A 22533-nucleotide genomic window follows, 5' to 3' on the forward strand; every position below is an offset into this window, starting at 1 on the left:
TGTACACAGTAGGCTATGTGTGCTAGCAGAACTAGACTCCAGTCACGAGTCACAGTGCACATGTGCGGTGGTTTGTCCACCAAAAAAGCGCCAAAAGATCGAAAATAAACTAGCAGAGCCAGAACTGTTCAACTCCTCTGGAGCCACAGCCAGCAGAGAAGCCGGTTTACTTTAGCTTTTAAACCAGCTGCAGCCTGAGAACTGGAGTGTGAGGGGATGTAACACTAAAGATGGCGGCAATGACAAAGAATTGCTGCAAAATAAACATACATCTGTTGTTAAAAAAAAAAAAAAAAAAAAAAAAAAAAAAAAATTTTTTTTTTATACTTATAACAATTCGATAATTATCGATATCGAGAAATAAAATAAAATTATCATATCGTTATCGCGATAAGATTTTTTTCCATATCGCCCAGCCCTAAGTGGTAGTAGTCGTAATAGTAATCCACTATATTCTTTTATTTTCTAAAAAATAAACCAGTTCAACACAGGTAACCACTTTTGCTTAATTTCTTTGATGGCTGAAATGTATGCTCTAGTGCCAGTGGTTCCCAAACCTCTCCTCGAGACACCCCAGCCGTTCCATGTATTTGTTAAATTCCACCACCAGCACACCTTGATTCAACTAATAAAGGGCTAGTTAAGTTGAATCAGGTGTGCTGGTGGTGGAATTGAAGCACTAGTCTAGTCGATTTTGTGTTTTGAGCACAAAGTTCATCATAGATCTAGCCTCTTTATTTTGCTCTCAAAGTGCACCAGATTGATGCATTTAACTTTAAAATGTACAAAAAAATAAAAGGTCCGGGGGGTCATGCCCCCGGACCCCCCTAGAGGGTCGGAGGTTCACCCACCATAGTCTCTGAAAATCCTGTGGGAAACACTGGCCATAATATAGAATATAGAAATAGCTACGCGAAAATCATGAAATATCGGAAAATCAGTCCCAAAAGGCTGGCATTCAAGCGATAAATAGTGTGCCCCCTGCTGGCACTCAATGTGTTAATACTTTGAGTGCCAGCGACGAGATTTCTCGTTCGTTCATGTCGACCGTTGAGTACCAACGACGAGAGATCACATTTTTTTTATTAGTGATTTTTATTCATATTTCATCAATCTAGCCTCATGTTACCACTGCAAACTCTCTCTGAGCTCCATTAGGAAAATACCGCCCCCTATCGTCTCTCCCTGTGGTACTGCACCCCTTTGGATTGGATTGAATGAAACGCATGAGAAAAAAAAAACTCCTGCTTTCACATTTTACTTCAGGCATTCTCAGACATTGTGGACCATCAGAACAGCGTGGAATCTGTGTTTCGACCACCCAGCGTTGGATCAATAAACGCGATCAATATTTGGAATGGCGATCAGGAATTGGAATAATCGTTTTGGAGAACATCTGATCTGAGGTAAGGAATCTATTTTACCAGTCTTAGGATAATCAGAGCTTTTTTCACAGATATCAACGTGGGCCCTATGTGTGTGTGTGCGTGTGTGCTGATCAGGAAATGGATAATCGATTTTTCAGCCCGCTTCTATAGTGTGCATAAGTACACATATACTATCGATAATCTAGCGTTTATTTGAAAACGATTCATAAATAGACCGAAAAATGACGTTTTTTGTGTATTCCAGTATATTCCAGTAAAGCGCGATTCCTGCAGAATCTTTATATTTTCCTGAAACTTTCAAAAAACAAGTTTTTCAAAATGGTATAAAACGGAAATGAACCGATTAAAAAACTATCCGTTTCGACAATGTTGACTGCAAACAAGTCATTGATAAGCGACGGCCATATTATACACATAGCCATCATTTAAGATATAGTTTATGCGTTCGCAAATATGAGAGCTCTATCATTGAAGTGGGCGTTGGCATTCAACGGGGTTCCGGGGCACCTGGACCCGTGGCACGGAAAGTGTTAAAGGACTGTGAACATGCAACACAAAGAGTGCTTTTAACAAGCTGTAATGGAAGGCTTGTGACATTCCGAAAATAAATCTATTTTGTGGTGGGCTTGACTGAAATGTTGGCAAAAAAATGCTGGAAGGACTCATTGATGAAATATTTCTCAATGCACTTTCCTTACCTTAAATCTTCAGAGAGAAAGGAGCAGTCGTTTTTCTCATGGCTGTACATGACTGTGCCAGTGAACTGAAGATAAGGCAGATCATCCTCAATGACATTTTTCTTGAGAAATCCAGACCCAACCTGTTGAAGCAAGATGAAGACCATCTTGATGATGAAGACCATGTGAAGTACAAACCAGGCCCACCACCCTCCTTGGAGTGCTAAACACCCTTAACTCATTCAGCGCCAGTCACGAGAAAAGTCGGGTTAACTCATCAATCGTTCAGCGGCAATCACGAGTATAGTCAGGTTTTAATCGTTATTTCTTTTATTAGCTATATCCATTAATTTGTCATCCATCCAGCCTGATGTTATCATTGGGAATGGGTCTGAGCTCGCAAAAGGGCAAATACCGCCGCCTACGCCTTCCAGCCGGTATTGCACTCTATTAGAAATGGTGTAGTTTCTTTTCTGGGCCGATCTGAGCCGTGCGGGCGGGGTTTAAATACTCCGGCAGGACTAGCGTTTACAACGTTACATCTGCTATGCTGCCTGCCCCCCCCCCCCCCCCCCCCCCCCTTCATATGCAATGCCGGGCGATGTGGGACGGACCTCCACGAGCAGTATTTGGAATGGCGATCAGATGATTGGATTCTTTATTTTGCATTACAGCAGAGACCAGGTAAGGACTCTATATCTAAAATCTTGCGTTGATCTGATATTTCTTTCTACTGTGATCAAAGCTATCTGTGTGTGTGTGGCTGTTTACCGTTGAGTGCAGGAGGTGGCGGGGGGAGCACCGCGCTACGAGGGCCATTTCATGTATGCACAAGGAAGGATAATAATGATAATCTAGCGTTGATTTCAGGAAGATTCGATAATCAGGCGAAAAATAGTGTATTCCACTAAAGGGCTATTATCGCGTCTTTTCCTGGGATTACTAAGAATCACCATTCAAAACGGTATAAAACGGAAATGTACGGATGAAAAAACAATCCGTTTTGTGCATGTAACATGTTGACTGGAAGCAACTCACTGACAATCGACGGGTGTATTAGACCCATAGCTATAATATAAGATATATTTTAAGTAGGGATGTCCGATATTATCGGCCTACCGATATTATCGGCCGATATCGGCATTAAAATGTGATATCGGAAAATATCTGTATCGGTTTTCAAAAGAAAAATGTTTTTTTTTCTTTTTTTTTTTACATTTCTAGAACCTTTATTTACCCAGGCAAGCAAGTAAGAACAAATTCTGATTTTATTTATTGTCAAAAGTATGCATAATGTTGTGTTAATTCCACAACAAGAGATATGTAATGTTAATTACCTGAAATTATTCCGTTTTTTGGGGGGGAAACCCTGCATATATCGGTATCGGTTGATATCGGTTGATATTGGTATCGGAAATTAAGAGTTGGACAATATCGGTATATCGGTATCGGTAAAAAAGACAATATCGAGCATCCCTAATTTTAAGCACTCGCATTCTCCCCATTGATTAAAGCGATGGCGTTCTAGCGCCCCCTGGCTCATTAACACTTTGAGTGCCAGGGACGAGTTGTCGTTAGTTCATGCCGCCAGTTGAGTGCCACCAACGCTATATAGCGTTTGTTTGTCGTATTTTTTTTTATTAGCGATTTGAATTCATATTTCATCAATCGAGCCTCACGCTAGTGTTGCAGACTCTCTCTGAGCTCAATTAGGAGAATACCGCCCCCTATCGTCTCTCCCTGTGTAACTGCACCCCATTCGTTTAGACTGATGGGGGGGGGGGCAGCCTCCTCATGTTACTTTTCTGACGAGGCATCTGAAGAGACCCAAGTTTATTTATTTTACCAGTCTTAGGGTAATCGGATCTGTTTTCACCTATATATCAACGTGTCCCATATCATATGTGTGGCTGTGAGTGTGTGCTCTCTGATCAGGAAATGAGAATATATTTTTCAGATCGCTTCTCTAGCGTGCATAAGTAGTAAGTACACATACTATCGATAATCTAGCGTTTATTTGAAAACGATTCATAAATAGGCAGAAAAATGACTAGGGCTGAACTTCGAATTTTTTTTTGGCAATCGAAGCTTCGGGGCCGAGCTTCGATTTTAATTCGAAGCTTCGAATTAAAAATTTTTTTTATTAATTTTCTTTTCTTTTTATATAATTTTTTTCTTTTTCTTTTTTTTATCTTATGTTGTGGGACTTGTACAGCACTTTGGTAAACTTTGTTGTTTTTAAATGTGCTCTATAAATAAAGTGGATTGGATTAATGAATTAAGTAGCCCCTTTCGTGACTGTGACGCAGCCAACACGGCTGTGTGATTTAATTCAAGGTGGATCGCTGTTGTCGTTTGAACAACTTCAGATTTCATGGGAACTACCAATCCCCCAAATCAAGAATGTTTAAGATGAATGAAGTAAGATTTTGATTATTTGAAATATGGCCTGTGTAGACTAAACTATGCACAGAATTATGTCAGTCTACAAGGTCCTAGGTCCAGCAATGTAGACCTTGTAGACTCCACTACAGACCAATTATCAGTGAATGTTCATGCATTTTTAAGAAGGGCTACTTCCACAAAAAAACAAAGAACTCACCAAAACATCTCAGTAGCACCTTATCTAAATGTTCTATTTCATATATGGAGATTCATATTTATTTATGTATTGCATGCATTTCTAAATTTTATTTCCTATTTTGTTTATTCATCCCAGTATCTTTCTTTCTTATGTGTGGAATTCTACAAGGCATTTACATTCACATTTACATTTAGTCATTTAGCTGACGCTTTTATCCAAAGCGACTTACAAGTTCTGTACGACAGGTCATCAGGAAGGATACAACTCTATCAGCTGAGTAACAATATTCATCAAAGTGTTGCGTGTTACAGTGTAGGTTCGTTTATTAGGACAAGTGCATGACAGTAAGGTTAGTTAGGGTTAGATTTTTTTAATTTAATTTTTTTAATTTTATTTCAGATAATGGTTGAAGAAGTGCGTCTTTAGTCGACGGCGAAAGATTGGACGGGATTCGGCTGTCCTAACTGGGGTGCAGGGGAGGAAACTAACTTTTTGGCTTACCAGCCAACTGGCGAGTATCTGATTTTTTTTACCAGCCAAACAGATTTTTTACCAGACAAAAAAAATAGCTAATTGTGATAATTACTTCTTTGTATGTCAAGCCGCGTCAATGTTGTGTATGCATCTGGGTAGGCACACTGTGCCTTTAAGACAGCACGGTGGTCTTACGACAGTGCTGTGAAGTGTTGTCAAGTGTTGTGGTAACGTCAGTTGGTTTGGTGTGCCGTTGTGCACAGTGCACTGGTTGAGCTAGCCCCTTTTGTGACTGCGATGTGAAAGCCAGGGGCTTTTGAGCATGAAATAAAATGTCTAACCTTACGTCGTAGTCCGGTGCTTTTTTGGAAACATTATAGTCATAACAGATACACCTAGCTGGCTGCTTTGAGCACACGGGGCGAACGTTAGCTAGCAAGCAGCTATAGCTAAAACGCTAACTAGAAGCTAACCACTGTATACAGTTCCAGTAGACTAACATTACACCTCTGTGATTTAAATGTGTCCTTAGTAACTTATACTCGAGGGTTGTACTAGGGTTGGATGCAGTTCCCCGTTGGTCAGTCTGTCTGTTTTCCATCTTCTGCTGTGTTTAACGTTATCTGTTTGCGAGTGCTCCTGATGGCTAGCCTAGTACCGCGGGACTTTTATTATTATATGTCCGCCAGGGTTTCCGTTCGAAAAAATTGTTGCCGGTCTCCGTGACCTGCAAGATTTCAATCTACCGGACAAATGAGATTAATTCCGGTCATAGTTTATTGAGCTTTAAAACAATTGATAGGCAGGCTATATAAAGAATGTCATCCTCAAGGCATGTAGATTTATAATAGTATTACTTAAAACTAGGCTACTTTTGCGTATACAGTCATTAATATATTCCAAATAAAATAAGTCCCTCGATACTCCGTGCTGCTGCTGACTTGAAATAAAATAGACCGCGTATGTGGGCAGTCGGTCCGACACTAAACAGCAGTCTGTTATAATCACATTTTTATGAGCTAACGAATTCTGTTATATTGGACATTTGTATTAATTATATCAAGCGAAGAACTGAGAAAGCAGAGAGACGGCAACATTATCGTGGTTTGCGTGACGACTCTCTCCACCTCGCAACGACTTATTTGCAAAGAGTATGGCGCTGCAGAGCAGCTCATTCAGCTTTTATTGGCTCTTTTCTGGGAACCGCACAGCAGCGCCCCCCACCCAACATTGGCTGAAAATGGCTGAATTGGAGTACTGCTGGAATACTGCATTGTGCTGCTGTTGCTCTGGCTCTGCAGCTTCACAAAAGTTCGCACACCCAGCACTAAGCTCTCGCTGACAACGTCGTTGTCATTATTAGAAGCAACGAGGAAACAAATGTAATGATCGTTTCGTTCATCGCATAGGCTATTTAATTTTAGCCTATTTTAATACAATTCAAATAATCAAATTGTGCTTAGACTCAGGGAATTATTTTCACCGGACATTAAGACCGGAGAGATTAAATATGTCTGACTTCAACAGATTTTGCCGGTCAAATACCGGTAATTACCGGCTAACGGAAACGCTGATGTCCGCGGGTTGGCCAGTACTGCGCAAACGTTTATTAAACATTATATGTCCGCGGGTGGTCTTGTGCAGTGCTCTCGTGGCACTGTCAACTAAAGCGAACACTCAGAAGACGCGCACCGTTTGCCAGTGCAGTGATTGCAGAATGTTTTATTTTTTTGTATACTCGCCAGCAGGGGAGGAAACTACCTTTTTGGCTTACCAGCCAACTGGCGAGTATCTGATTTTTTTTACCAGCCAAACGTAAAAAATACCCGCATTTGGCGGGTAAAGTGGCCTAATTTCCTCCCCTGCTGGGGTGGGTAGTTCATTCCACCATTGTGGGGCAAGGACTGAGAATAGGCGTGTAGGTGGTGTATACGTGTTTGAGGATGATATCCTTCAAACAGGCAATAGTGATGATATAATTTGGGCAGTGCTGAGCTGGGTTACTTTCCTCCAGTGTATTTGTCCCCCGGCCCCACCCAATGGCCCCATGCACACACACACACACACACACCGAAGTAAAAAAATTTATTAAAAAATTTAAATTTAAAAAAAAAAATTAAAAATTAAAACTTTGATTTTTTTATGTTCGAAGCTTGTGCCATCGAACGAAGCTTCGAAGTATTTAAGACAGCCCTAAAAATGACAATGTTTTTTGTGTATGCCAGAATATTCCAGTAAATGCCGTTTATCACGGAATCTTTATATTTTCCTGAAAAACTAGGGCTTTTCAAAATGCTATAAAACGGAAATGAACCAATTAAAAAACAATCCGTCTCGACAATGTTGACTGCAAACAAGTCATTGATAAACGACGGGCAGATTAGACACATAGCCATAATTTAAGACAGAGATTATGCGTTCACAACGCTATCATTGAAGTGGGTGCTGGCACTCAACGGAGGTAAGGCGCACCGCATCACCGGTAATCAAAGTGTTAAGCGATGGCGCTGAATGAGTTAATACTGAAAACTGAAAGATGGCATAAGAGGATTTTTTTCACTTTGATTGAATGATTTCGTTCTTGATACAAAGACTAACAGTATACAAACAGCTAAACCTGACAATCTACTATATATTATATTAGATGGCATATTATAGCAGTACAAGTTTGGTTGTTAAATATAAAAAAAAAAAAAAGAGTAAAACAAATGCCATCTAATTCTAACTAAAAAGGAAGGAATCTTGTAATCTTACATATGTGTGTAGCTCACATATCTTGAGAACCGATCGACTTCACACTAGGTGGGTGTATTGCTGAGGACCCAAGTGAGTGCAGTGTCAAATTTGGTGCCATTCGGCCAGATGGTGGCACTATAACAAACCTTTGATTTTGGCCTGTAACTTTTTAACCGTAACTCTTTTTCCCCCCTGGATTCTGTGGGTCCAGGCAAATCAATCCACACCCATTTTGTGTGATATTTGGCCAGATGGTGGTGCTATAACAACCAACTTTACGCATATCTTGGTAACTGGTCATCCAATCGACTTCACACTTGGTAAGTGTATTGCATTATCAAATGTGGCACCATTTGGCCAGATGGTGGTGCTAAAACAATTAACTTTATGTTTAGCACATTTTGAAAGTGGCGCTGCACACAGCACTTCCAGGGGCCTAGCAATCGGACAATAATTACGAACAGACACGTGGTCGGAACGGCCATATACAAATTAAACTCTTCAAAGACTTATGGCCAGAATTTAGATGGTCAAAAAAAATGTATTGGTGTTTTAAATATCTAACAAACTTATATTTGAGACCAGTTTGCCAGGTGACGTTTACGTATCTTCGGACTTGACCAGTGAATGATCTTCAATCAGTATTCCTATTCTTGGAGGCCTAAGGTATTGTTTCATTTCATTTCATTTTTATTTATTCGTACATGGAATTGTTACAGTCCAACAGTACATATTGTACTGTACATATTGTGCATATCAAATTCTCTCAATATGCAAAGAAGCACCTAATCATTACCATCCATCATTTTCAACATGTGCCCCTGTGCCCTGTACAGAGATGTAAATTCCCTAGCGCTGAAAAAGTCTATGCAAATAAATAATTGATGGCAATGGATGATAATGGATCCCTTTCTAAATGAATGGGGCTTAGGGCTGCACGATTCTTGCTAAAATGTGAATCACGATTTTTCTCTAAGAATTGAGATCACGATTCTCTCACACGATTCTTATTTTTCGTCATCATTTTAAAAAGTAAAGTAAAAATGAAAATAATCATCATAATTTAGAAATGAGATCGCATAAGTCTATGAATCGAGATCGATTTTTTTATTTTTTATTAATCGTGCAGCCCTATGGGGCTCTATTATATACATGATGATGTACTTATTTACAATTACAGTCATCTCTAATTACTCTAGATGAATCTCTCAACTAGATGGATAAATTATGGAAAATACTGTACAAAGATAGACTATGTGTGTTGGTTTGATTTGAATATGACCCTTCAAAGCATGTACAATAACATAAGCAAATTGTCTAGCCTCACAGATTAACCACACCAACCCCATCCCATGAGAGGGCCACTAGGGGAGATAATGTCACATTGCAGACAACTCGCAATAGGGGATTTTCCAACCTCCTACTGTACTTGGAAAAAGTATACTGGAGCACCACTCAAAAGTCAGGAGTTCCTACTCTGAAACGGGGGGGGACTACCCCAACTTCATGGAGAATCAGTTGTCTGATGTCAAACAACAATGGAGAAGCACATTGTAAATGGTAAACAATCAACTAAAAGAAATGTTCAAGTAGGTTTGCCTGTATTTAATTGAAGTAATACACGCACTATCACATAGTAAAATATATTATGTAGTGATGCACGATATATCGGCCGCCAATGTAATATCGGCCGATATGGCCGTTTTTTTACACATCAGTATCAGTCCGATATGAAGATAGGGCCGATATTAAAAAAAAAAATTGCCTTAAATAGTTTCAAAATATCACTAATTTCTGAAAATAAGTTACAAAAGTAAAAAGTAAATGCGTTTTGGAAAATAGCTCTTTATTTGATTTATCATAAAAAAGTGTTTTCTATACAGAGATATCGACATCGGTAAATATCGGTATCGGCCAGAACAGCAATATTAATATCGGTATCGGCCACAATTTTCACATCGGTGCATCACTAATATTATGCATGTAACTTGATGATGGGGAAAAACTGTTTATCAGTCAGCCATGTTTTTTTTGTTTACTTGCACCTGGAAAAGCTTGGAGGTCGAAAGTCGGGATTTTCAACTGGGAAATCCCCAGTTGCGAGTTGTATGGAACGCACCACACATACTGTGCTGGTAACCACCTGTTGCAGGTTCAATTTAGGCTGGACACTGCTTGCACTGAGCCAGATTGTCTTCCATTGTATGGATTGTGGATACGTAAGTACAAAAAGGCTACCTTTGTCTTGTTAAATTACCTGTTTTAGTGCATCTTTTTCAGAATCTCCTCTTTTAGACATCCACTCAGGTAGAGCCCTGTTCATCATGTCAACCTGTCGCGGAAATACTCTTATGAGGCTGATGCATCAGGTTAGCTGTCTTACCAGGCATTTTGCAAAGCATAGTTCCACTTCTGTGGAGTCGAAACAGACTATAAATGACAACTAGCTGTACGTTAACTATTCCAGTACAACAAACTTTCATGCGGTCAGCTTTTCACACTAATACATAATTGCATCTAGCTCTAGCTTGCTGCTGACTTACACTGTTTTGATTGATTGAAAATTGTCTTAACAGATTGCAGAATGGGTACAGTACAGTAACAGCTCAACATGTCATAATGGAACATTCTAGAGCATTCGTGATGTCACAGTATGATGTCATAATCAAACATTCTAGAACATTTGTGTATCTATATTCAACAATTCTCTCTGAAGATTGAGAAGGAGGTGTGGGAAACGGCGGGGAAGAAGAGGAAGAAGCAGACGGAGAGGAACGACAGCGATGGGGATAGCCAGGGCAAGGGTAAGCGGTAATTGCCCAACATTTACAATTTAGCATCCGGCAGTTTCTGAGTGCTGGGGATCCGTACTATCCATATCCATCATAAAACTTTGGTGGTTCCGAAATGTCGGGTTCACAATGGGGCTCTATGGGGTGGCAAATAGACTAAGCTCATTGTGCATCTTGAAACAGTGCTGAGCAGTACTGAACAGACAAGACTAAACAACATAGATTAAAGCCTGCATTTCTCAACCAAGGTGCCTGCCTACCGTTTTGCTGTGGAAAGAGCCGGCAAGTTGATTTACGGCTTTCAGGTGAGGAGGAATTTTCATGTGTCAAGTCGGTGGTGATTTGAGACTGGGAAAATACAGTTTTCTTACCTTGTAGTAGTAGTGACTACAGTGACGTGAATATTTAGGAAAATAGCTTTAGGATCACTTGTGTAAAGAAAGACTTCGCTGTGGAAGAGAAATAAACCATTTGGATATTTGTTTTACACAGGAGCAGCTGTGGACCTTATTTTTCTTTGTCAACAAACGTACTACTCACGACTCGAGTAAGCAACTTTAACCAGTAGAGTGGAACGTCGGCCCTGATACGTATATTGTGCGTGTGAACTTTGACATGAAAAGAAGAAAGGGAAAAAAAAGAAGAAAAAAAAGTACTTTTAGAGTACCTTTAAAAGTACCGAATTCGGTACCCATCCCTACTCAATACACACAATTGTTAAGGGGATGCAGACCAGAGAAAGACTTTCGTCTTGTTTACATCAGGGTCCCCCTAGCCCCTTTCGTGACTTTCGGTTTGCAAGCCTGTGGCTTTTGTGACCGGAGTCACTTGCCCACCCGCCCCGATCACCCAGTAGCGAAACGACCAAGCGTCGTCAAGGGGCTCGCGGTGTGTCAAGAATACATCAGATCTGAATTTCAAAGATACCCAGCGTACAATATGGGTCTAACACAGCTTCACGATGGGGTCTGGAAGCTCGGAGTTGCTAATAAACAGTTTAAAACATTGTTACTCGACGAGTGGTATTTACAGACCGAACGTCCATCTCCGCCGTTGGTGTCACAGCGCATGCGCACCATGCCGCGTTCACGTTACTGGGAAGAAGCGGAAGAACCAGTTTCCGACTGGGAAAAACCATTCACGTCAGCCTCCTAGTGGTAATTCCTACTAGGACATATGGGATTCTTTTATAGACCCCATATCTCCCACTTCGCGTCACGAATTGCGGAAGTATGGATGTGGGCGTTTCATCCATAGATATATATAGAGTCAAAGCGTGAAGGCTTCCTAGTTGTAGCAACGAGATGTCCTCTGGTTCTTCCGCTTCTTCCCAGTAACGTGAACGCGGCATGGTGCGCATGCGCTGTGACACCAACGGCGGAGATGGACGTTCGGTCTGTAAATACCACTCGTCGAGTAACAATGTTTTAAACTGTTTATTAGCAACTCCGAGCTTCCAGACCCCATCGTGAAGCTGTGTTAGACCCATATTGTACGCTGGGTATCTTTGAAATTCAGATCTGATGTATTCTTGACACACCGCGAGCCCCTTGACGACGCTTGGTCGTTTCGCTACTGGGTGATCGGGGCGGGTGGGCAAGTGACTCCGGTCACAAAAGCCACAGGCTTGCAAACCGAAAGTCACGAAAGGGGCTAGGGTCCCCCATTTTCAATTCATCATAACATATGACATACAGAATCAGTACTGCTACATCTAGACATTTATGACATACCAGATGTAAATGTATAGATGTAGCAGTACTGTCTATCTGACTGTATGTCATATATGTTTATGATGAATTGAAAATGGGGGACCCTGGTGGAAACAAGACGAAAGTCTTTCTCTGGTCTGCATCCCCTTAACAATTGTATGTATTGAGATGTACTGTACTGTACCCATTCTGCAATCTGTTAATAAACTTTTCAATCAATCAATCAATATGTCCTGATGAATTGAAAATGGGGGACCCTGATGTAAACAAGACGAAAGTCTTTCTCTGGTCTGCATCCCCTTAACAATTGTGTGTATTGAGCTGTACTGTATTGTACCCATTCTGCAATCTGTTAATAAAGTTTTCAATCAATCAATCAAATCAGAAGATATTCACCCAGAACATGCTATAAAAATGCATAACTTTTAAACTAGACAACAAATAAGACGTGACAACGGGTGCAAGCTAACACCTAACCTAAATCACAACTGCTACCAGACATGCACTTTGTTTACAACACGTGTGTATCATCTGCTTGGTACCGACATCATACATAACAAGTTGATGCTGTTTGCAATCAGTATGGGTTACCAGCTAACGTTAGCAAGAAAGTGTAACGTTTAGGTTTGCCCTACCATTTTTGTAGCTATGTAGGTCCGCTACCGAACTAGTAGTACTTAGTGACCTTGGCTGGGTTTCATAAATCCATTACATGTCCGTTTAAATGCTGGTCTGACTAGTGAAAATAAGGCTACTTCAGTACGTAGCTGTGTCTGGTGATGGTGCTCACACTGCTCCCGCCGTCGCGCAAGGTTCCTCCTGCTACATTCGTTAACGCTCGGAGGTGGGAAGTTAGAAGTGTGAACCTCAACCCCGTCATCCCCGACCTATTGCGTTCGAGCTACGCATTTATTTGGCATTATTTTCTTACAATGTGTCTTGCATGAACTACTACAACCCACAAAGACAGTTTACAACGACATATAACTAATATAGTTTACAAGTGTACTCTTAAAACGGCGAATAACAACATTAACGCATATACGATGTGGGTGACCATGTTGACTTGAACTGGAGATAGATGAATCATATACCCGAGTTTGTGACTGGGAACTCCGAGTTGACGTGCCGTTTTATTTGATTATATCTCGTAGGAAGTCGTACTTTTCGACTTCCGAGTTCGTACTTTTCGACTTCCGAGTTCTAATCGAATGTAGCATTCTCCTCGAGTTCCTCCCAATGCTCCCGGTCTCTGCTGCTACTCTCGCGAGACAACCGGCTGAGAGATGGTTCAGATCACGTTGCTGCCACTTATCGCTCGGGAGGAAAACATGCATTCTCTATTTATTAAACAGTCTGAAACTATGGCAAACTGCTAATGAACAGGCAGTTTAATTTAAAAACACTTTATACTGACACTCAATTGTCCCAGTATGTGAAGCGCAGTTGACGTTTTGTTTGCATGCCACTCAGCCAACAGTAACACCAACACATCTGGAAACGAAGGAGAAAGCTGCATTCAAGATCATACCAGACATTAGCTAAATGCACTGCAGTCGTAGAAATTAAGAGTCGCAATATCACCACGCAAGAGATAACACTGTTCATTCGTTAACCTGGATTATATTTTAAATTATTTGTGTCAGTAATGCTAAATTGACTATTTGGAATGTTTTCTCAAACGCACTTTAGCGTTGTGGTCTTGAATGCTGCTCAGTCCTTTTGTTTGATTTCGGGAAGGCATAATTATTTGCATACTGCGCGCCAATCTGTCCTTATAATAATAACCCGACCTGGTTTATTCTAAGGATGCACGTCCTGAGAATGGTCTTCGTGTATATACTACGCATTTACCACATGCTGGTTTCATTATATAGCTAAAGTAGGCCATTGTGGTATATCCATTATCCCCACCATATGTATTTCTCAATATTCGCAGCTGGGCTAGTAATATAAGCACTCTCTCTCTTTCTTAATTCACCCGTTAAGTGGAAACTACACGACCTCCAAACCCGTTGTTTAAATCATGTTGTCTCTTTAACGAGGGATTTCGCTGCTGCCAGGAGGGAGGGGGCGGGTGGATGGGTTCATTGGGTTCATCTCGCTGTCTGAAGCAGCGCCCTCTAAAGAGACCCTGGATTGGACGAGTTCTCTCATTTCACCAGACTCCCCGCTTCCCTGGCTTCACTCGGCAGACGGGGAGAAGTGTCAGATGCAGGGAATGGGTAGCTAGGTAACCTAGATCGCCAACGTTTGCGATGGAAAATGCAACCAAATGGTGCGCTTGACCTTTAATTCAGGACACAGCAACTCGATCAGCTGATAGACTCCTGCCGCGAGTAGCTGCCATTTCGGGTCATTCGAGGTATCTTCCGAACTTGTCACCACAGGACCTAGCCGGGCTGGCTTTATGAATAAGCAAGCTGACGTTATTCGTGAATTTGTTGGGTATAGGGATGGGGGGAATTGCTTTGTCGTGAGCTGTACGGTGGTGGAATCTAAATCATGATGGCTGATACATGTTCAAGAGGGATGGAAAGAGGCAGAGGAAGGATTACATCAGACTCTATGTCGAGAGGCGCATATCCTCAACAGTATGTTCACCCTGGCACACAGCAGCAGCACCAGCCAGGCATAGACATCCAGGAGCTCGCCTCCAAACGCGTCGACATTCAGAAGAAACGATTCTATTTGGACGTCAAGCAAAGTGCACGGGGACGTTTCTTAAAAATCGCCGAGGTGTGGATCGGCAGAGGCCGTCACGATAACATTAGGAAGAGCAAATTAACACTGTCCATGTCAATGGCACCCGATCTGCGCTACTGCCTGGGAGACTTCATCGATTATTACGCTCGTATTGGGTTGCGGGGCGGCCCGGCGGCGGCGTCACGGCCACCAGAGGAGCAGAGCAACGGCCAGAGCCGCCCCCCGCACGATGCCCGCAGGAGACAGCAGCAGCAGGACCACCACGCAGCCTCCGTGTCCCCCACCGGCTCGACTGCACCATCCGAGGAGCATGCCCACCGCGTCCTGAAGAGTGAGTTCATCGAGAGGGATAACAGAAAATACTATCTGGACCTCAAAGAGAACCAGAGAGGCCGGTTCCTCCGCATCCGACAGACTGTCAGCAGGGGCCACGGCACCATGGGTTACTACGGCCAGGGCATCGAGCAGACCATCGTGCTGCCGGCGCAGGGGCTCATTGAGTTCAGAGACGCGCTGTCACAGCTGATCGAAGATTACGGCGACGAGGACGCGGCCGAGGAGCGCGGAGGACGAGGCGCCGCCAGGAGCGTGCAGGAGGAGAACCCGGAGCTTCCAGAGGCGGCGTCCTTTCGGGTGGACAATAAGAGATTCTATTTCGACGTGGGTTCCAACCGGTATGGTATCTTTTTAAAGATTAGCGAGGTGCGACAGCCGTACAGAAACACAATAACGGTCCCCCTGAAAGCCTGGGCCAGATTTGGAGAGAATTTCATCAGGTATGAGGAGGAAATGCGACGTATTTTCACCTCCTGTCACAAAGAGAAGAGGACCGAGGCCCGCGAGGACAGTGAGGACCAAGAGGACTGACCATGGAAGTCGAAGGCTTTTTAGAGGTGTCAAGTGTGGGTTCCAACCGTGAAGGAAATGGCTAAACGTGACAATAACCTAGGTTTCTAAGAAACATTTTCCTTGATTAATGTACCTCTATAATACTGTACTGTACGACTTTTGTCAACTAGCACTTTCCCCATTTTTTTCCTCCATAGTTCCTATTCCACTCATGCATCGATACCGGCATCGATTTTTTGCAATTGGCGCAATCTTGCACAATGAAACGAATCTTTGAAATTCTACATAACTGACGCCAATTTTGAAGCGAAGAAATTTCATTGTGGTTGTTGCACTGTCCATTTATTAAGAGCTGCACAGTGAGCGCGTGTAGGCTGTGAGAATGCGTGTGCGCATGTGCGAGTGAGTGAGTAGTAAAACAGCACGGGATGGAGAAAGGCTGGGATGGAGAACGGCTGTGCAATAGTCTACTACTTTTACTGCTACTGCACATAGTTGTTTTAAGAATAGTGACGTCCAACCATTAATACCAGTAATTTACACACACTGAGGATATCAAGATAATATGTAGTGGGTTCCTTTTGGGGCATTAGACACAATTCCATTTAGTATAGCCTATGTGAACAGGCAATGAGAGAGAGGAAACAAAATATGTTTTCTTAGTATATAATGCCTATATCTAGTCAAAATACAAAAAGAGCAAACATATATGACCAGTGTCAGACAAGATATAGGCCCCTGGTTCTATATAAGTGTGTTGCTGTAATTGCATTCTTCTCAGTGTCAGACAAGATATAGGCCCCTGGTTCTATATAAGTGTGTTGCTGTAATTGCATTCTTCTAATGTGGTTATATTGGCCTTGCGTCTCCGAATCTTGACACATACATGGTTGAAGGAGAGGTATTTTAAATGCGATCTGTTGAGCACAGAAGATTTGTTCATCCAATGTTGTAGTGTCCTTATCAACAGCTGCTCTTAATGAAGAAATGTACACATAAGAAGTGAACGTTCTGATGCCTTTGAATTCTTTGTGTGGATACTTGAAACACTGAGATCTAGCCAGTATAGTTATTATCTAAATGCCCATAAGGCCCTATAAAACATGGGTGATATGTGAATGACAAGACACCAGAACGTCTGCAGTGACATTTACCATATATTGTGAGTGCTTACATAGTTCCATGACACATTTGACTATTAATTATCGTGAACACACTCAATAGTGTGGCGGAAAATCACTTGTTTGAATTCTCCTAATAGATTGTCGTGATAGTGTCCCATACTATATTTTTGTATTTTGAATCATGTTGACAATCTGTGGTGCTATGGCAATATGCATGACTCTAAAATGCAGATCACATTATTCTCGATTGCCCTTACGTAAATTTAGTGAAACCAACGTGTAGAGACATGGCTCAAGACTCAAAATGATCCATCAAGCCATATCATTTGCGCTTTGCTCGCCACAGGTTCTGTTGGTGTCTTTGAGTGGCAGGTGGCGTTACACCGCAAAACAGAAATGTGCCACATTTTCAGTCCATTTAGAGCGTTATTGTGATGCAACACACATGTCTCCCAGATGTCCACCAAGTAAAAGCAAACGCTGAACCTGTTGAAATGAAAGCCCATTACTTTTAGCCCACATCAACGCCTCTGTGATCGCTGGTATGTTTGATAAGATTGGTAAATGGCAGTATAGTAAGGGCAGGGCATAACATCTTGCATTTCAATAGGGCTTTAAAATAGTTATTTGTACCAAGTTATCAATGTGCTCTATCCGTGCAGAACCTCCTACTTTCCATTTCCCCTGTATCTGTCGACAAGGACGCGCGAAGTCGTCTGAAATTATTTGTGTCTGGTGTTATGAGAACCTATTAAGAGGTATCTCCAGCGGAGCTTCAATGACGACGTGCTGTATATTGAGCTCAGCATATATTTGCCCACTCGCCCTGCATGGAAGATCCCTGAAGAGAAATGAGCCAAATAGAACAGTCAGAATGCGTCATGCTCATTATGTTATCGACTAGGTCTCCATGTACTGTACACTGGTGGGCATATTGTAATTGTTCCAAATGAACTATTAACTATACTATTAACTCTCAAGGCAATCAAGGATGCGGAATATATCGTATAATGAAAACCAGGATTGGTCCAAAGTGAGGTTAAAGTCTCTAAAGTAAAAAATTATTTAAAATAGTTACAAATATTTTTACAGGTGGCGATCTAGTCGAGTGAGGACTATAGAAAAGAGGTGCATGAAAAGCACAAGATTAGTTGGGTTTGTACGTGTTTACCTTGTATTATCTGGTGTGTGGCATGGACTTTTTAATGATTCAGTGAGTTATTTTAATTTCACTATAGTCAAAAGTTATCCAAGGCAGTAGGGAAGAATCATCAAAGCACAACTTCTTCCTTCATTCACGCGGATCTCATTATGTATCTGATCAGATAACTGATACAAATTGTATTCTCTTTTTTTATGTTCGCTTTTCTTGGGTGCATTTTCGAATTCATAACTTTTATTTAGGCACACCTGTGAAGGGCCAGTGGACTTGGCTTTAGATGCAGGCTTTAATAACAGTCGCTGGTACCTTCAAGTTAAACTGATTAGCATTTAGCCTATAGTTAGAATGAAGCCATGGCGGTTTCTCTCTTGGAAAGAGAGATAGAGGTGTTATCTTTATTTATAACACCCAAAGTCTCCCCCTAGAAAGCACTTTACAAAGAAAAGAGCAAGCACTTTTTTCTGCTTCTTAGTCAATTGACATGGAGGGACCACACAGATCCATGCTTTGGTTTAAAGTGACAATCATGCACTTGAAGCTTCTCGCCATACAGTTAAGCTCCTATGAGGCACGCCCCCTATTGTTTATTTTAATCCCATGAGGAGTTAAAAGATGAGTTGACCCAGATTTCTGGTCCAGAAGTTAATAGCCGTTTTTTTCCCATGTTGTTTCACCTGAACCACTGTGACCCCCTTTTTACAATGAGGTCAATGTCTTCAGAGTTATGGCTGGCATGCCTTTGTAGCATCTCCTTGGATTGTTTTGTTGTTGTAACAAGGGCAACTGTTTTGGGCCAATAGGGTCAGACATGTTGTCTTCGTCTTAGTTCTTAAAAAAAAAAAAAAAAAATCACAGTTAATGAGCATCCTCAGAGTATAGGACAAGAGAAAAAGCCTTCCTAACGGCTTTAATTGTTGTGTCATTCATGCTATACTGTAGCAAGGACTGTTCCCATGGCGCTTCCCAAGGCTTAAATACACAAGTCCTGTGCTTGGCAGCACGATAGACCACCATGCTAACTGTCCCAAGTTAAAATAAAAGCATGTTGTTAAAGGAATGGAACACTTAAAACTAATTATTAATAATAATAACCTGATTTGACGTAAACCAGGAGTAATTTTTGTCCATTCAAAAACACTTGAGGTGATGTTTTGGTTTGAGATGTTGGAAGGAGAAATTGTTAGCAAGTCAATGGAGTCTGTAAGTATGTCTCTGGACAAATGTGCTACATGTAGCACTTTACCATTTGGTAAAATAGTAAAGATGGATAAAGACTTGAATGTGATTGCACTACCATTACTAGCAATCTCTGCTTCTAATATCGCCAAAATACTGGTGTAAGCACTTTTTGAATGGACTGAAATGACTCGGTTTGTGACAACTATCTCTTTCAAATCAGATGTACAAAATGATTTCCACCCAACCTCTTGTTGTGTAATTTAACCGGAGTAATTTTCTTTACCATGACAAGGGTTTCAGTCCTGTGTTTCGGTGATGGATCATTTGCCAACAGCTTCCTCGTTGTTGTATCAGTGTTTACCATTTTGCAGTAATGCCAAATTCTTGCAGAATTGGAGCTCATCTCTTAGCATAGAGCCAAAAAAAAAAGTTTTAATGGAGCGTGTTGCTGAGTAAGATGTCTCGGATACCTTTTTACCATCATTATGGGTAAAACTAGTGACCGAAGGATCAAACAAGCACTTTAATTACGTGCACACGGGTTCCCCCTCCCTTTACACTTCCAAAATACATTCAAAGATTGATAATCAAGAAGAATTATAATGTTTTAACAGAAAATCTAAAAATATAGTATATTATACATATTATGTGATTACATTTGTCTAGTATTATAAAATATTATTAATATCTCTTCTGTATTGTCAAGTATGGTAGACGTTTCCATGTTTGATTCCAGACTAAAGTAGTTACTTATTTGTGTAATAAAGACAGGGTTTTATCAAAATGGGTAATGGGTATATACACATATATTTGCTATTATTTTCATGAAACCCAAATGATATTAGATGTACTTGGTAATTTCCATAGATGGAACAGTCCTGTAAAGAGAGTGAAAGGTAATTAAAGAGGGCTATATTGGTCTCTGAACAACTTGAATGAATCTGATATGGACTGTTATCACTTAGATACAATGTTTCCGACCCTTAAGCCTTAAAGCATCTTTACAATTTGATTGTATCTTTTTTTTTTCAATTAAATTTTTTGATTTGTATGCTTTCTTTTAGCAGAAATAAATTTAGAAAAAGGTTACCCGTCGACCAAGGTAGAAATAGAGTTGCTACTGAGATAAGCTTGCTACAAATTCCCACTGCACAAACTACGAGTGGTACAAGCATGTTTAGGAAATTGTGATTTCAAATGCATAGTGCACTCAAACTCCACAAAACACTGCTAACCACCTAATAGTGAACATTCAATGGAGAAAAAAATTGTTAGAGATTCACTTTGACAAAGTGACAGCATCTTTAAATACATATGATATGTTACTAATTTATAGTTGTGTAGGTAGCGTGATGTGAAAGTATGGGTATTGAAGAAGCTTTTTGGGTTTGTTTTCTTTTGCTTTTGTGTTTATCATTGAACTTTTGCAGTGGGATTTTAGAGATATAAGTGTTTGGTAATAATATAAAAATTAAACGAAAATGTTTAAGTGTATATTTGGATAAATGTAATGTAAAACATTAGCGTGTCCTATAGTCCTATAGAATATTATATGACTCAAAACAAGAAAGCAATTGTTCTGTATTCTAGCACTTTCTTTAATGTGTGTACTGTATTAGTTCATGTTCTACATGTATGGTACTGTATGAATATTCATTAATTGCGTTGTTTGTAAGGTTGCAACATTTAGAAAACCTATCTGAGAAAACCCAAGTTTTTAAAGTTTATGCATGCCAACAGTTGGGTCCGAATATAATAGAATAAGTATACTAAAATATGGTGCTATATAATGATATATATAAAGGTGCTTATGGACCCCAGCTGCATGCATGCTAAGAGGAAATTCCAGAGTAGAATAAAAAGAGAAACTTGAAGTTAGATGTCTTGCTGCAGTCATGAAATAACTGGCAGATGTCATTCCAGATCACTATGGTCAAGTGTAACTGTAAATACTACGATTCCTAGCCTCCACGCGCCTATCGAAGACACACACTGCACCGACCACGTTTGGCCATTTTGTAGTTTGCACTGTCACCGGTGTTTTTCGTACAAGATTTTTTTGAATCGTCTCGTGTGAAACAAACGGGCAAGATATCCCCAGTGTTGGAAGCAGTCGGCCTCATAGTGGCACATAATTTAGCCAAAGGAAATGGTGATCTAATGACGTCACGTCAGTAATGCCTATTTACAGTTACGCTGCCTATGTGACTAAGTTCCAAAAGATCTATAGACAATCTAATGATTTTTTTTTTATTGCTAATGATTCAAACTCTTTATTGTCTTTGAATAGCTTTTTCATGTAGCAGAGAAAGGAGAGTGTAAAAGTCAATGGAGTCTTGGAAAAAATTGATGTGTGTTCTTGGAGAACTCTGTGCTGATCGTTGTTGGAACAGATGTAATGCTTTTAGGAGTGAACAATGAAAATGTGGATGTTTAACGGTTGTATTAATCATCATTCCTTTTTATTTTGTTGTTCAATAAAAGTTTGACCAGATTAACCTTGATTTCATAGTTGTTTTTTCCCCCTTTTCAACCCGTATATTTAATACCATATCCGGTTGTTTACAGCTCGTCACTTCAGTGTATTTTTACAGAGGTGTGAGAAAGGGGTGTGAAAAGTGTGAAGGGTTGCATCTGCTGTACTTAAAACATAAAGCATTCAGTCCATTTCATAAAGACGAGCTGAATTTCAAGTTTGTTGATTATGTTGCCAATTATGCCGAAAGTGTTACTGTTGGTTATAACAAATCATACATTATATAAGTCTACAGTCCCAAGAGTAAAATAAAGCTGAATTCGAAGAAGCATCTTCTTTTCATTGCTTAAAGCACTCTCTCTAAGGCAGTGCTCTCTGAAGTCTCTGACTAAACGTTCAGTTATTTGGAGGTGTGATATTGCGGCTCTGGGGACTTCCTTATTTGAGGTCAAGCCATTTAGCAATCTTAGCAATCCTTTGCAAGTGTCCCTCATACCGCAGGCACCAATTCTACGATAACACACGTATGCGAGAGAGCAGCTCTGCAAGTTATTGACAATGATTGTCAATAGTTTTTAGATATATATATATTGATAGATTATCTATCTATCATAGATGATTGATCATAGGGTTTTTGTTATTGATCATGTCATATTGGACAGTGGACATTGAGT

General features: G+C 40.7%; 2 protein-coding genes across 8 annotated transcripts in view; one reads left to right on the forward strand and one right to left on the reverse strand.

The window, feature by feature from the left end:
* Positions 1-13145, reverse strand: part of wrn (WRN RecQ like helicase) — a 96330-nt gene extending 83185 nt beyond the window's left edge. For 4 of the 7 annotated variants that reach the window (XM_084324617.1, XM_084324615.1, XM_084324614.1 and 1 more), the window contains exons 1-3: positions 12999-13145; positions 10117-10191; positions 2087-2208 (exon numbers count right to left, since the gene is read on the reverse strand). In XM_084324617.1, the coding sequence (XP_084180743.1) occupies positions 2087-2208; positions 10117-10191; positions 12999-13001 (200 nt within the window). In that variant the 5' untranslated portion in view covers positions 13002-13145. Of the gene's footprint in view, positions 1-2086; positions 2209-10116; positions 10272-12998 lie in introns of those variants that run through there. The other 3 variants (XM_084324616.1, XM_084324618.1, XM_084324619.1) reach the window with 3 other exon arrangements.
* Positions 13146-14520: 1375 nt separating this feature from the next.
* Positions 14521-21875, forward strand: purg (purine-rich element binding protein G). The gene has a single exon (XM_084324789.1). The coding sequence runs from the start codon at positions 14869-14871 to the stop codon at positions 15934-15936; it is 1068 nt and encodes a 355-aa protein (XP_084180915.1). The 5' UTR covers positions 14521-14868; the 3' UTR covers positions 15937-21875.
* The last annotated feature ends 658 nt before the right edge of the window (positions 21876-22533 follow it).

Source organism: Notolepis coatsorum (assembly GCF_963971535.1).
Source record: "Notolepis coatsorum genome assembly, chromosome: 11".
NCBI classification, from domain to species: Eukaryota; Metazoa; Chordata; class Actinopteri; order Aulopiformes; family Paralepididae; genus Notolepis; species Notolepis coatsorum.